The following is a 14,049-nucleotide window of genomic DNA, read 5'->3' as shown; positions in this document are numbered from 1 at the left end:
TTTAATTTTATTTTTTTGGTGGTGGATTTATATTTTTGAGTTAGTTACACTTGCATAGGTCGGCCACTAGACTTAGGAACTAAGTTAAAACACAATATAAGGACGAATATTAACTTGCACGTATCTGTCCAGCCAAAAGATAGTGGGCTAAGTAATGTAAGTGGCACACTTATGGACTGACACACGACTAAATGAATTAGAGTTCTACAGTTGAGTGCAAGTGACATCTTGTTCGTTTGTAAAGAGGAGATGAGAGAATCCTAGTCTCGTTTGTAGATGGATTGTACAGTTGGATAACCAATCCAATTTGAAGACTACAAGAAAAATATCACGCTCGTACAGGAGGGATTTGTGGAGGTTTTAAACTTATGATCAAAGTGATACGTATAAGTTTGATAAAATTATTTCAAATATCAATGTAATAAATATATATAATTTTTTTAAAATACGGATCTTCACATGTCAATATAACTGTTAAGATTTTTTTATTTTTTTTGGATAAAAATCATTAAAAATTCGGAAAAAAGTCACTTTTAAAAACCTATTTCTTGTTGTAAATATTAAATCATATTCTTCATTCCTCACACCAATTTCTATTACAAGTTTTTATATCTTTGTTTTCTACATTCCAAATCTTTTCCAAAATCTCAGCAAGATTGATATGGACACATAGTGTAAGCATAGACACCGAAAATGTTATTAGAAATCAATGATGTGAGTTATAAAAGTACCAAAAATATGCATAAAATAATATAAAACTAAAAGAAAAAAAGCTGTTTTTAACCCTCTAAACGAAAGTTAAAATGCCAAAATTCATCTTCAGTAGTGACGATATGATGAGTTTGATTCGTCTCGTTGTTTCATTTCTAGAAAAATATCATAATCTTGAAATAGACACCGAAACCATTATTCACCACAAATGCCATAATATTATTGAGCAAAAAGAATATGGACATGTGACACAATCATATCAACTTATTCTAGTTGAATAAATATTAAATTATTGAATCATACATGAAAACCAATAACCATTGTAAATATTAACTGCTTACTGTTCAAAATGGGTGCATGAAGAGTGTTTATGAGAGGTTAAAGCAGTTAACTATTCACATGAATAGTTACTGCCCCAACCCCATTCCCAAACTAAAATCCTTCAAAGTGAAACTGCCCTAAAGGCTTCTTTTTGGCTTTCATTTCTCTGCTGTATATGATTTGGTTTCGAAATCCTACTAGGATGAGGTATTGGAGCTGCTTGGCCACTAATGATGGATGAAAGGATACTTATCCATAAATCTGGATATTTATGTCCTTCAATATGCAAAGTTTAACTTAATATGGATGAGAACTAGCATAAAGCTTTCAAGAGACGTCCTAATACCCACTTTAAAAGAATAGTGTAAATTACATTTTATTCCCTTAATTTTGTATCGCATAAAATCTCATATTTTATTTTTTAAACATTGCAGTATCATACATCAATTTAAGAATTCATTGCAATGCAATACCTTTGTCAACTTTTCTGTCAATTTTTCTGTTAAATACTAACGTAACAAACGTGGACTCCACACTTTGTTGATACGAATATCATGTTTGAGCCATGTAGACAAAAAATTAATAAAAAATTGTTATTATTTAAAAATGTTTGAAATTATGAAATTAAAAAAAAAAAAAGTTGAAGAGGATGGGGCCAAACGACATAGTTGGCCCAGGGTTATGTTTGTTCCTTCTTCTTCCTCCCGCAGCGCAGCTGCTGCTTTGCCCAGTCGCCCTTTTTTCTTGTGGTTGAGCTGCTGCCCAGTTTTGGCTACAGGGAAGAGATACCGTTATTTTTCCGATGTCGACGGAGAGACCGTGGCTAGCTAACAGGGAGGAGACTGAGGCAATCAAACCCCCGATCCCCATGTGGTGAAAACGACATCGTCATGGATAGAGGCAGTTCATAACTCACCGTTGCCCATCTACTGTGCCAAACCGCGATTCGCAATCCTCTCGATTCGATTGTTGACACCGCCAATGGCAACTACCTGATGAGCTTGGTCCTGAGATCCACAGTTCTATCCACCATGAACGGCGACCAAACAGCGTGAACTCTGGGTGGGTCCTATTTGTGGCACCGAGAGCAGTGGAACCGCGGTGGTGGCGACTAGGGGTGATATTGGTAGATTACAGTACTAAAATACCAATTATCATACCAAATTTTTAGTATGAAAAAGTCTATTATAATTATTGTGTCAAATTTTTAGTATACCGAATTTCAGCATGTTAAATAGTTCGGTTGGTATGGTATGATAATGGTAATTACTACTTTGTTTTGGACTATTCCTTTGAACCAAAATTTTATTTATTTATTTATTTTTCAATCCAATTCAAGGTCCAAACGTGTTTTGACCACTATCTTTGAATTTCTAAAACTTTTTTATTTAATTATGAGAATTTTATAGAGATTCATTTAAGAAACAAGAGTAAATAGATGGAAGAATTGCTAAAAGAATTGAACATCCCTAAAAAAAATAATACAAAGATTCCTAAATTTCATCTCTATATTCTTTAAAATTGTACATAAATTAACTTGATAGACGAAGCCAGGAAGAAAGACATCCCAATTTGATGAAGGAGAAGATGAGATGGACTACGAAGAGAGAGAGAGAGTTGCCGGAACGGGAGCAACATATATGAAGCCGATGGCTAGATGAGCGAAAAATGAAGAGTCATAGAGCAAGAAGGCTTAGATTTTTTATTAGAAAAGTAAAAGTTAGAGGGTGAGATGATTGGATAAGTGACTAGGGAAAAAAAATATAACGTTCATATATAATGATAATAATACCTAATTATATATATATATATATATATATATAAATGAATAAATGAATGATATAATATTAATAGTAGTGGTACAGTACGGTATAGCACTGGTAATGGTTTTGTTTTGAAAACCATTACCGTACCGAAAATGTATGGTACAGTACCGTATCATTACTAATGGTACAAATTTTTTTGCACAACTTTGATATAGTAATTCGATTGGAATGATAATTTGGCAAAAAATTCCACCTTTAGTGGCGATGGTGCTTGTCGTCGAAGTTTGCCGTAAACTCACTTGAGAAGCTCGCCCAGGAAGTGGGTTGAGCCAATCCAGTCCCCCACGTGGATTCCTTAAATGAAAAATAGGTGGGTGGGATGGTGGTGGTGAGTCTAGTCTTGGACGTGGGAGGCGGTGGGGTAGTAGGTTGTGATGATGAAGGAGTGAGGGTTGCGGGGAGACCGATGAATTGGGGAAGAAGGGTGAGGGTAATAGGTTTGTAGAGATGGGTCCTAATTTTTTTTATAAAAAATATTTAAAAAATTAATCTTTAATTTTTAATATTTAAATATTTTTATTCAATTGGATTAAGGGATGAGCCACACCTCATTTAATAAATAAATTAACAGATATCTAATAACAAATTCATAAGATGATATGTGTTATTGTAATTTTAAAAATATAAGATATAAGATTATGATTTGATCTATATTAAAGTATTTTAGTATAATTACCCAAAAAAAGTATTATCAATCACTGGACTATGCGCAGTATACTCTGCATTTCTGAAAAGGTGTATGAATCGTGAATCATGATTGATGCACTCCTCGCACCACTCATTCCTTAGAGAATATGATATGAATTGTCGCTCGCGGATATTGCAATGGCCATCATTTTGTCCTGGGAAAAGATAATAAACAAAAAATACGACATTCTTGACCAATGAGAAATGGATCGGCCTTTCTTTCGTGTGAATGCACGATAATCATGCAATGGCGGTCCCGTATTATTTTATGATATCTAAACCGACACGTAATCGATCAACCACATTGTCTGTGGTTGTGGGGAGCAAAGATCTTGACTATGGCCAGAAAGAAATGAAAGAATTATATCTGATTACTGTTGTGGAGACTTCTAGCAATGGGTGACTAGAGAGTCTGTCCAAAAGAGTCGTGTACTTTTTTTGGTCGATCCAAGGAATCGTCTCTGTTGTGGGAAATTACAGTGGCGGAGACGAGGGAGTGTGTCCAAAAAAATCGTGTCTGATATCGACCGTGGAGGTGTTGCGTACTGCGTTTTGACAAGAAGGTGGAACCGTGGAACATGGGAGCTAAGTGTTTCTCGTACATGTCAAAACTTTTACCAAAAAATATGAACAAGTTCGGGTATAATTATTAGGTTTGGAGTTGGAAAAGTCTCTCTCTATTGGAAAAGTCTCTCTCTAATCACACTCCCTATCATGCACCTTATCATGCACTTAGATTTTTACAAAAAAAATAAATAAATAAAAAATCAACCGACTTCACTTTATATTTATGATTCTTCTTGTTTGGTGAATTTTTATATTTTAATAAGTGTAAAAAAAAATTTGTAAAAGATACTAGGTAGATCAATTTTTTAAACAAAATTTACAAATCATGTGATGTGTCACCAATAAAAAATAAACACATTAATTAGTACTTAAGTATAATCTAATCATCAATAATCAATTCATATGGTTTACAAAATATGGTTTAAATAGATGGTCTCATCACTTTTCCCCACTCTTTTAGTGTAGATAATATCGTTTGTTAAAAAAAAAAAAATTAAAAATGGTCTCGCCACTTAGTATTACAGTATAATGTTATTCCTTTTCACTTGTAAAAAAGAGGTCATATGTTTGATTCTTGTCAAATGCGAATTTGAAACATGTTATTATGGCTAGTCCATTGTGAGGCTTAGCCCACTCCCCCATCCCATTAGTGTAAATATTATCATTTGTTCCCAAAAAAAAAAAGGGTCTCTCTAGCATTTCATTTTGATAAATATTAATTTGAAAAGTGTTCTAGTATGTATAATGACATAAATGTACATGGTATTAGGGGTTTGATGATAGCGTTGGCGGTAGGAGTGGTGGTCATAGCAGCAAAAATAATGGAGGTATGGTGATGGTGCCAATAGTAAGGCATGGTGGCTACAAATTTACAGTCATAGATTGTTGTAGATCATAACGGTGATGTTGATGGTAGCGACAATAGTGAGGGTATGGTGTGGTGCCAATGTGGGTTATGGTGGTTGGAGGTGTAGAGGTAGCATTGATGTGGGGCAGAGACAACAAAGTTGTGGTGGTAAGGTTGGTGGTTGTAGTGGTAGGTGATCACTTTGTTTTCTAAGAGAGAAAATGTGAGCAAAAGGATAACAACGTCATTTTAAAAAACATTAGGGTATGTACATGATTTGAAAATATTTATTAAAGGATTTAAGCTCTACTTTTTATGAAAGAAGCATAGTTGTTGTTTGGAGGCTATCATTTTAAAATAAGTTTGCTATTTTATTTTTCCGTATGCTTTTATCAGTTTATGTCTTAACTTTAAAGCAATTTTTTTGTTTTAAAAAAAATTACCAAACAAGACCTAAGAGTGTTTTATTTTTTTATTTTTTTTTATTTTTATCAACAAGACCTAAGAGTGTTAATTGTACTAATTATTGAAGAAAAGCAGTGTTGTATGGCTGAAAGTAGAGACAGAACTCTCCCATTATTGAATACGCGCAGTTAACGCCGAGTGGGAATTTACTGGAGCATTACGTGGCATATTGTTCTGTCTGTTTTACCAAGTCTTTCATTGCTCATTCGCTACCTATATATACATCAGAAGTTTACTCACACTAAGTACACAGAGTGGTCGAGTTTACTCAAGCTAAGCTCATAGGCTCATAGCTGCATCTTAATTATTTTTTGAAGATTGCCACTACTCGATCGAGCAGTGAGTTTAGTTATATTGATTTGTTTCATTATTTCTTAATAATCGACATAATATCACATTGGATAATTGATTACATTTGCAGATTGAACATGGCAGCTGCGATTGTTCCTAGTGTAATTGCTAATCTTAAAGTTCTTAGTCACGATAATTATGAAGATTGGAGTTTCCGGTTTAAAACCTACTTGTTGGCTGAAGATCTTTGGGAGGTTGTGGAAGGGACCTCTGAACCTCCTAGACGAGAAGATGGAGAAGCTGAATTCATGGTCTGGAGGAAGAATAATGCCAAGGTTTTACATGCAATCCAGAGTTGTTGCGGGGATGATACTTATTTTTTTATCCGGGGCATTAGCAGGGCCAAAGACGCCTGGGATGCTTTGGCTGAAAAGTTGAAGCCGGCCGATCAAGCCTTGGAAAACGCAGGTACGTGTAGAACGTACTACATGTCTCCTTTCTATGTTCATTCCAATATAACTATCAAGATCGAGTTTACTTCTTCTAATTAAGTCACCGTGTGTGATCGATGCAGAGGTTGTGCCTTTGATACCACATGAAGAATTGAATACCGGTCTGACGCGGAATGAGGGTACGTAAGCAGTATTATCTGATCTCTACTGCAGCATGCATGAACCTTTATTGTTTTGTTTCTCTATTATTTTCAACATTACATATAATTCATCCTCAAATTATTGACGTTTAGTTAACAATCCAAAAATATTACTTGACAGATCATTATAACACTAACGGCGACTTCAATGAGTTCCCCCACCATCAACCCTTCATTGATGCTGTTGCAAAAGGTGATTGTGATTCTGCAAAGAAGTATCTTACTCTGCATCGTGAGGCAATCAGAGAAAGAGGTTCATTGTCAGGCTCAACAGCTCTTCACATGGCAGTTTCAATGGAAAACGAATATATGGCGAAAGAATTAGTGGAGTGGATGACGGAGGAAGACTTGGAAATAGAAGATGCTAATGGTGTCACAGCTTTAGCTTTGGCTACGCTAATAGCACCCGAAGTGGCTAGATGCATAATCGAAAAGAACAAGAGATTACTTTGCATACCATGCAATCCCCTTAAAATGATCCCACTGATCAAGGCTTGTCACGGCGGCCATTGGGAATTGGCTCGCTATCTCTATTCAGTTACTCCATTGGAAGCTTTGACGTCGACCCAAGACAACTGTCGGACTAGCGCTGACCTTATTTCCCACTGTTTTAGCTCCAAAGAACTCGGTACTTAAATGTTTCAAATACAATATTCGTACACACACATTTTCTGGCACACACTCATATGAACGTGGACTGCATCAGTACACGTTAGACCCACCTGTACTTCAGATTGTATTATTTTTAGAGATGTGTTATCCATACATCTTATTTTACTTCTCACACACCTTTTGATAATTTTTGTCCGTTGATTTTCTTTAATTCATCCGATCCGACGGTCAAAAATTAAAAAGGTGTGTGAGAAATAAAATGGGGTGTGTGGATATCACACCCCTATTTTTATGTATTTAAATAGCATTTTTCCTCAGAAATATTGATTACTTACTTTTTGCCATGTATGTAATTCTTCTTCTTTTTCTTTTTACCTATTGTAGATATTGCATTGGATTTAATTCAGCGTTGCCCAAACTTGGCCTTTGCTACAAACTCTACCGGGAAAACACCTTTGCAGGAATTGGCTTGTATGCCATCTCTCTTTTCAAGTGGAACGCATCTCGGGTTCTGGCAACAATGGATCTATAACAGTTAGTAATTACACTCTATTCTATATAAATTTTATACTTTATTAATATCCCTGTCCCTCTAGTCGAGTGGGCACCTGCCAATTTTTCAATAAGATATTTCCTAAATAGTAATGCTAGGTAGACCAAATTTATAGACTAAATTTGCAAACCAATGATATGTCATAAATAGGAAGTAAACATGTTCATTAACACTTAGGTAATAATCCAATACTCAGCTTATATGTCAGTCAGTAATTACTCTCTATTCTATGATAAATTTTATACTTTATTAACGTCTCTGTCCCTCTAGTCCATTGGGCACCTACCAGTTTTTAATAAGATATTTCCTAAAGAGGAATGCTAGGTAGACTAATTTGCAAACCAAATGATGTGTCACAAAAAAAAGTAAACATGTTAATTAACACTTAAATAAGAGTAATGTTAGGGAGACTAAATTTGTAAGCATAATTTGCAAACTAAATGATGTCGCACCAATAGAAATGAACACGTTTATCAACCTTAAGTAATAATCTAATCGTCAACTTTTATGTCATTTAGTTTACAAAATTTTGTTTACAAATTTAGGACAAAATTTAGTCTACAAATTTGATCTCCCTAGTATTATCCTTTCCTAAATGTTATACATGCAAGGATACCTGCACACAATTCAAGCGATTTGATTTTTCTCAAACCTCATATTTTTTTTATATTTTTTATACTTAATATGAAAAAAAAAACATAAGAAAATTCATTTTATGTCTAATGGAAATTTCTATCTCCGATGCCCAAGTTAGAAGACTTTGAGAGCAACTAACATTCAGAAGAGAATTCTGAATAAAGTTTGTGATCAATAAGTTTCCTTGTATGACTTGGCTATTTATAGTGGAAGAGGTCCATCAATTGTCTACTAGTATGCCATAGCGGGCTAGGCAAGTCTACGAGTCTCCCTTTACCTGCCGGCTAAGATGCCTATAGGTTGTAAATCCCAAGGGCCACAAGTGCTCAACATCACCCAATTTGTGTTGGCCATGTGTTTGGTTTAAAAATTCGTCATAGGTAAGGGGGCATGTAATGATGTGAAGTAAAAAGTTTACATTAGTGAAATGAGAATCTTGTAAGGACTTATAAAGGACTGAACTACTCTCCATATTGACAATTTAATTTATAATAGAACCTTTAACTTCCTTAAGGAAAAGGATCCTCACCGGATCCTTTTCATGGGGATCCTAGGGATCCCGTGATAGTGACTATTCATCGTACATCGTGCGGTCAGAAATCATTTCAAAATTTAAAATTAAATAAAAATAGTACCTAACGAAAACTGACCGCACAATATACGATGAATGATTATGATCACGAAATCCTTAGAATTCCCAAAAAAAGGATCCGGCGATGATCCTTTTCCCTTCCGTAAGGGGGTGAGGTGCGAGGGTTTTACAACCATGTCCCTCGAAGAAAAACAAAAATGTAGGCAAGATTTGGGCCTGGGCCTGATAGTTGTGGGTTTTTGCTGTCTTTAGAAGGTTGACTTGTTTAACCCATTAGGGTCGAGATGGTGGTTTCTCACGATGGCGAAGATGTCCCCGTTAAATTGAGCTTCTGGTCCACTGGACACTCTATGATTCGGGCGTAACTATTTTATGTTTCCACACTATGCATTCTTTCACTAGTTTAAGTTAAGAAATATTAAAACAGCGTGCCAAACCTAAACGGCTCTTATGTTTGTCTTCACCAGTAAGTCCACTCTTTGCTATGTTAATCATTTATTTTGTGTATGCACCTAAACTTCTGTTTTCGCAGACATAAATATTTATTGGGTTTTTTAACTTTAATCCTTGAAAAAGATTAAAATTTAATAAAAATCTGGTGTTGGATTATATATTCATTTTAGTTCTTTAATGTATACTTAATTTGAGTTCATGTTATATTTTTGTTTTAATATTTAATAGATATCTTATTTAATGTCTCCATATTAAATTTTAAATTTATTATTATACACATTTTAAATTTATCATAATACACATTTTAATTCTTTAATTTTGTTTAACTTCCTTTAATTAGTGTACCTAAACGTCCATACCATAATTTATTTTACTGAACTATTTTAATTTATTTTACTGAACTAATGTATGAAAATGTCTACCTGAATATATTGTAATGAATTAGTGGCATAGAAGAAAATATGCAAAAACATAAGTGTCCCGAAAAGTTCATACCTAAACATATTATACTAGTGTACCGAAATGTCTGTACCTAAACATATTATACCAAACTAGTGTACCGAAATGTTCATACCTAAACATGTTATGCTATACTAGTGTACCGAAATGTCTGTACCTAAATATTTTGTAATGAATTAGTGGCCCATAAGAAAATATGCAAAAACATAAGTGTATTGAAAAGTCTACCAAAATATTTTCTTTATTATATGATACTTACCATAAATTGGTTATGAAAATGTCACAAATAAAGCTAATTGATTTGATTTCAAATGATATTAAAATTTACAATATTTTACATGAAATGTAATTCTGGACACCATAAAATTATAAAATAAAATAAATAAAAAAAGACATTGAATGCATTTGGTGGCATTAAATAGAATCTAAGGACTAAAATCAATTTTTAATATTGGACAAGACATTTTTCTAAACTTCTTCTTATTTAAGGATTAAAATATAATTTTTAAATATTTATACAGAAAAAGAAAAGGTTCATGCTTCCAGACTCTCGACCAAAACAAAAAGTTCTATACATTGATTGGAGTCGTGTTTATTTCCTTGATAGGTATAAACATACCACATGCTTCTGGGATCCGTGATGTTCGCATGGATGTTCAAAAACAAGCCAATGATCCGGTTAATGATCAAAGGGGTCGCATAATTCTCTCAGGTATGTAATATCCTCAGGTGCATCTTTTACTTTGTTATGGATCATACCTAATTAACAAATGCTTTGAATATCTAATGCAACATTTTTGTATTCGCAATGTAGTAATGCCTTTTCCGCGAGGGCTTGTCTCAACTCTCCGTAAACTTTTCGGTAATGCTTCATGTCATCTTTTCTTTCAATTTTTAGTCCAACATTTATCCACTGATCGGTTAGAACTTCTTCCAGTCATTCTTCTTGATACTTAATGATTAATTATTTTTCGATCTCCACCTAGGAATCGATCACATATACAAATTGAAACAGATCCATGTCCAATCCCTTGAAGTTTTACAAGGCATATGCAAAATGACAGAAGGTTTAAGCCTGAAACAAATGCAAGGAAGTTCCGTACACACAGCACTCTTCAAAGCTGTTGAACATGGGAATGATGAGTTTCTTCGTCAGCTGTTTACTGCAAATACCCTAGCTTTAGGGATATATGACGAAAATGCAAAGAGCATGTTTCAGTTTTCCATTGAATGCCGCCAAGAAAAAGTCTATAACTTTTTCCATGAATTTACCCGAATCATGAATGTTCGTACTGAATCCAGAGTAGATAAGTTCAACAATACTTTACTACATTCAGCAGCGAGGTTATCCCCACCCGCACAGCTTAAACAAATCCCATGTGCAGCAATGCAAATGCAGAGAGAGTTACAATGGTTCAAGGTTAGAATTTCTTCTTATATATTTTATGTTTCTAATCAAGAAATCAAATTTCACTATACTGTTAAACAAGTTTCAAGTTCGACTCTCATAAATAGCGAGTTTCATGTGTAATTATGACTGACTCAATATGTGAACCCACCACCAATACCTTTATAAAAATAAAAAAGGATTACAAGATTAAGTGACTACTAAAACGTGGCCTCAAAGCACCACCTCTCTTCTTAGGATGTGACCTAAAAGAAATAACTAAAATTTTACAAGCAATATCACCATTCTAAGTTAGACTGAATAGATAAGGGTTTGAATTTAAGACGTAATGGGTTTAAAAAAGAGACGTTAGTACCAAAGCAATCCACAAGGTCCACTATAAATAGGTTTTACTGTATAAAATGCTAGTCACATGGTAAATTGGTAAATTACTTGATTATTTGGAGGACATACCAAATAAAACCTGATTATTTGTGACAGCAATTTGCACTCTCAAACAGGAAACAACCAAAATAAAAATGAAATTTTGATTACTGTTTAAGAACTCAGAATGTTAGGTTATTTGAAATTAGATTTGAGCATATATATTCATGGTCAAGGAGCGGATATTCAAGGGTTTGTACAAAAAATATTAATTACTTGGGATTAGATTTGAGCGTCTATGAAGAAAATAAATTATTTGAGTTTCTTCTATTCACTGAAATGCAGGACGTGGAGAAAATTGTACCTGCCAAGTTTCTTGAAGTTGTAAACTATACAGATGGCATGACCGCCCGTGATCTATTTACTAAGAACCACAAGGAATTGGCAACCGAATGTGAAAGGTCAATGAAAGCAACAGCAACTTCTTGTACGGTTGTAGGTGCTCTTATTGTTACAATCATGTTTATCGCAGTATTCTCAGTTCCTGGTGGAATCAAGGCAGGCTATCCCGTGTTCTTAAATAAAAGGATCTTCATGGTCTTCATAGTTGCTGATGTCTTTTCACTCTTTTCTTCCACAACTTCAGTGGTGACATTCTTAGGAATCCTCAACTCGCGTTATGCTGAAGAGGATTTCCTTAAATCATTGCCAACGAAGATGGTTATAGGCCTTTTCACCCTCTTCTCCTCTATCGTTACCATGATGATCGCGTTTTCTTCTACCCTTTTTCTTATGCTAGATTCAAAAAAGTGGATAGTGGTTCCAATCATTTTACTTGCTAGTGTTCCGGTTGTCTCCTTCGTATGGATGCAATTTTTCCTCCTTGTTGAGATCTTCATTTCTACTTACGGAGGTGGAATATTTGCAGTCAACAAAAAAGGCAAACCTTGGTCATTCGGTTCTCTTAGACTGTTCTAGTCATTTTGTGTTGATATTTGTTTCGGTCACTTTTGAGGAAGTTTTTAAGAGTTGCTTAAAGAATAATGATAAATAAGTTATGTACACTCTTTCTGTTTTTGGGCCTAAAGAATGTATAATTAACGTACGTGTTCCAGATTTGGTAACAAACTCCAACTTCAATATCTGTATTGGCATGAACTTCAATTTTTGTTAATGGGCGAAATCCTGCCCATATCTTATGAAAAGAAATACGATAAGGACATTGTTGACAAAATCCTTTGCAGAATACTAGGGATGAATTGAATGACTGAATGGTGCAATGGGAATCCCTATTTATAAACTGTTTGCGTCAAAGCGTTTGTTTGTAGATAAATTTTTCTACGTGACTGAAACAAACATCTCAACATAACAGGTTGTGTTCTTCACTAATAATTTGCCTACACCTGCATTCTTATTGCATATCAATTTAACACAATCAACTTTTATAAAAGTAAAATTAAAATAAACAAGTTCTCAATTCCCAAGTCGCCACCACAACCCTTCTCCCCCATTAGTCGACTCCCCTCTCGGAGACCTGAACCGTTCACCCCACCCACCCCTCATTTCCTCCACCCCACCCCACCCCTCCCTCCTTTCCTCTCACGTCTCTCTCTCTCCATTTCTCCTTTTTTCTCACTGTTTCTTCCTCTTATTTGTGACCCTCCTCTCTTATGGATAAGGCACAAGGAATGCCGACAAACCCAGAGGATCTTAAATCGGAGGTCATCGACGGAAAATCTGAGGTGTCACCAGTTCCTTGGAGATGAGAGGAGAAAAAAAAAGAGGAAGACAGAGAAGAGATGGAGTGTCGTCGGTGGAATCACAGGACGGCGATGGAGATATGTGGTTTCTAGTATGATGGGTGGTCGGCGTGGAAGGGTGGTCAACCACGTCAGCTAGTGTTCCAGTTACCTGGAAAAATTTCTCCCGTTTGTAAAGGTCGTGATTAATAAACACTCGAACATTGCATTGTTTCATGTTGCAACGATGAAAAATACCAATCTAGTTCACTGCTAAATGCTCTTGGGGCTTCTTGAGCGGGAAGAAATCTAGCTTTGGTGTTGTCTTTGTGAGAATAATCTAACTTGTAGAAGCCGATGAAGAAACCATATATGATCTTCAAAGTTGTCCTCCTTTATGTCAGATTCTCAATGTCAGCTGATAATAGATTATAGTCAAACCATGAGCGTTATTTTTCTGTGAGAGCAGAGGTCTGCCACTTTATACGGACAACTAATACGTATGATTCTTCTATTAGAATCCTTTTATAGATTCTATAATGGTCTCATTGTCAAATTCTAAGTGATAGAAACCAATTCATACATTAAGAGCGTGTTTACTTAACAGGAATGAAAACTGAATTTGAACAACTACACCCTCTTCTCGATCTGATTTCTTGTTTAAACTAAAACATGCACATTTCTGATTTATCGCGTAAAAGTAAATGACACCGCTGAAATTATAAGATAAAGAGATCACGAATGATCACTCTTGAAGAATTCTAGGACTCTAGAGATTTGATAGAAACTCTTGATTTTCAATTGAATAATATGATAAGATTACAAACCAAAGGGCAAGATGACCTATTTATAATTTGGGGTAATTTC

General features: G+C 34.8%; 1 protein-coding gene across 1 annotated transcript; it reads left to right on the top strand.

Moving 5' to 3' along the window:
- The first annotated feature begins 5,608 nt into the window (after window positions 1–5,608).
- Window positions 5,609–12,507, top strand: LOC137739178 (uncharacterized). The gene is made up of 9 exons (XM_068478712.1): window positions 5,609–5,763; window positions 5,846–6,183; window positions 6,290–6,346; window positions 6,489–6,995; window positions 7,364–7,513; window positions 10,280–10,384; window positions 10,487–10,534; window positions 10,659–11,092; window positions 11,789–12,507. The coding sequence occupies exons 2-9, from the start codon at window positions 5,853–5,855 to the stop codon at window positions 12,419–12,421; spliced, it is 2,265 nt and encodes a 754-aa protein (XP_068334813.1). The 5' UTR covers window positions 5,609–5,763; window positions 5,846–5,852; the 3' UTR covers window positions 12,422–12,507.
- The last annotated feature ends 1,542 nt before the right edge of the window (window positions 12,508–14,049 follow it).

This window comes from Pyrus communis, chromosome 7, assembly GCF_963583255.1.
Source record: "Pyrus communis chromosome 7, drPyrComm1.1, whole genome shotgun sequence".
Lineage (NCBI taxonomy): Eukaryota > Viridiplantae > Streptophyta > Magnoliopsida > Rosales > Rosaceae > Pyrus > Pyrus communis.
Note: the sequence above shows the minus strand (reverse complement) of the source record. Positions and strands in the feature narration are given on the sequence as shown.

What these genes read in the sequence shown, in the direction of transcription:
- LOC137739178 (XM_068478712.1), top strand. Translation starts at nt 5,853, where the DNA reads ATGGCAGCTGCGATTGTTCCTAGTGTAATTGCTAATCTTAAAGTTCTT. An exon ending in GGGTCGCATAATTCTCTCAG is followed by an intron (nt 10,385 to 10,486) that starts GTATGTAATATC and finishes TTCGCAATGTAG; the next exon opens with TAATGCCTTTTCCGCGAGGG. An exon ending in AACTCTCCGTAAACTTTTCG is followed by an intron (nt 10,535 to 10,658) that starts GTAATGCTTCAT and finishes ATCTCCACCTAG; the next exon opens with GAATCGATCACATATACAAA.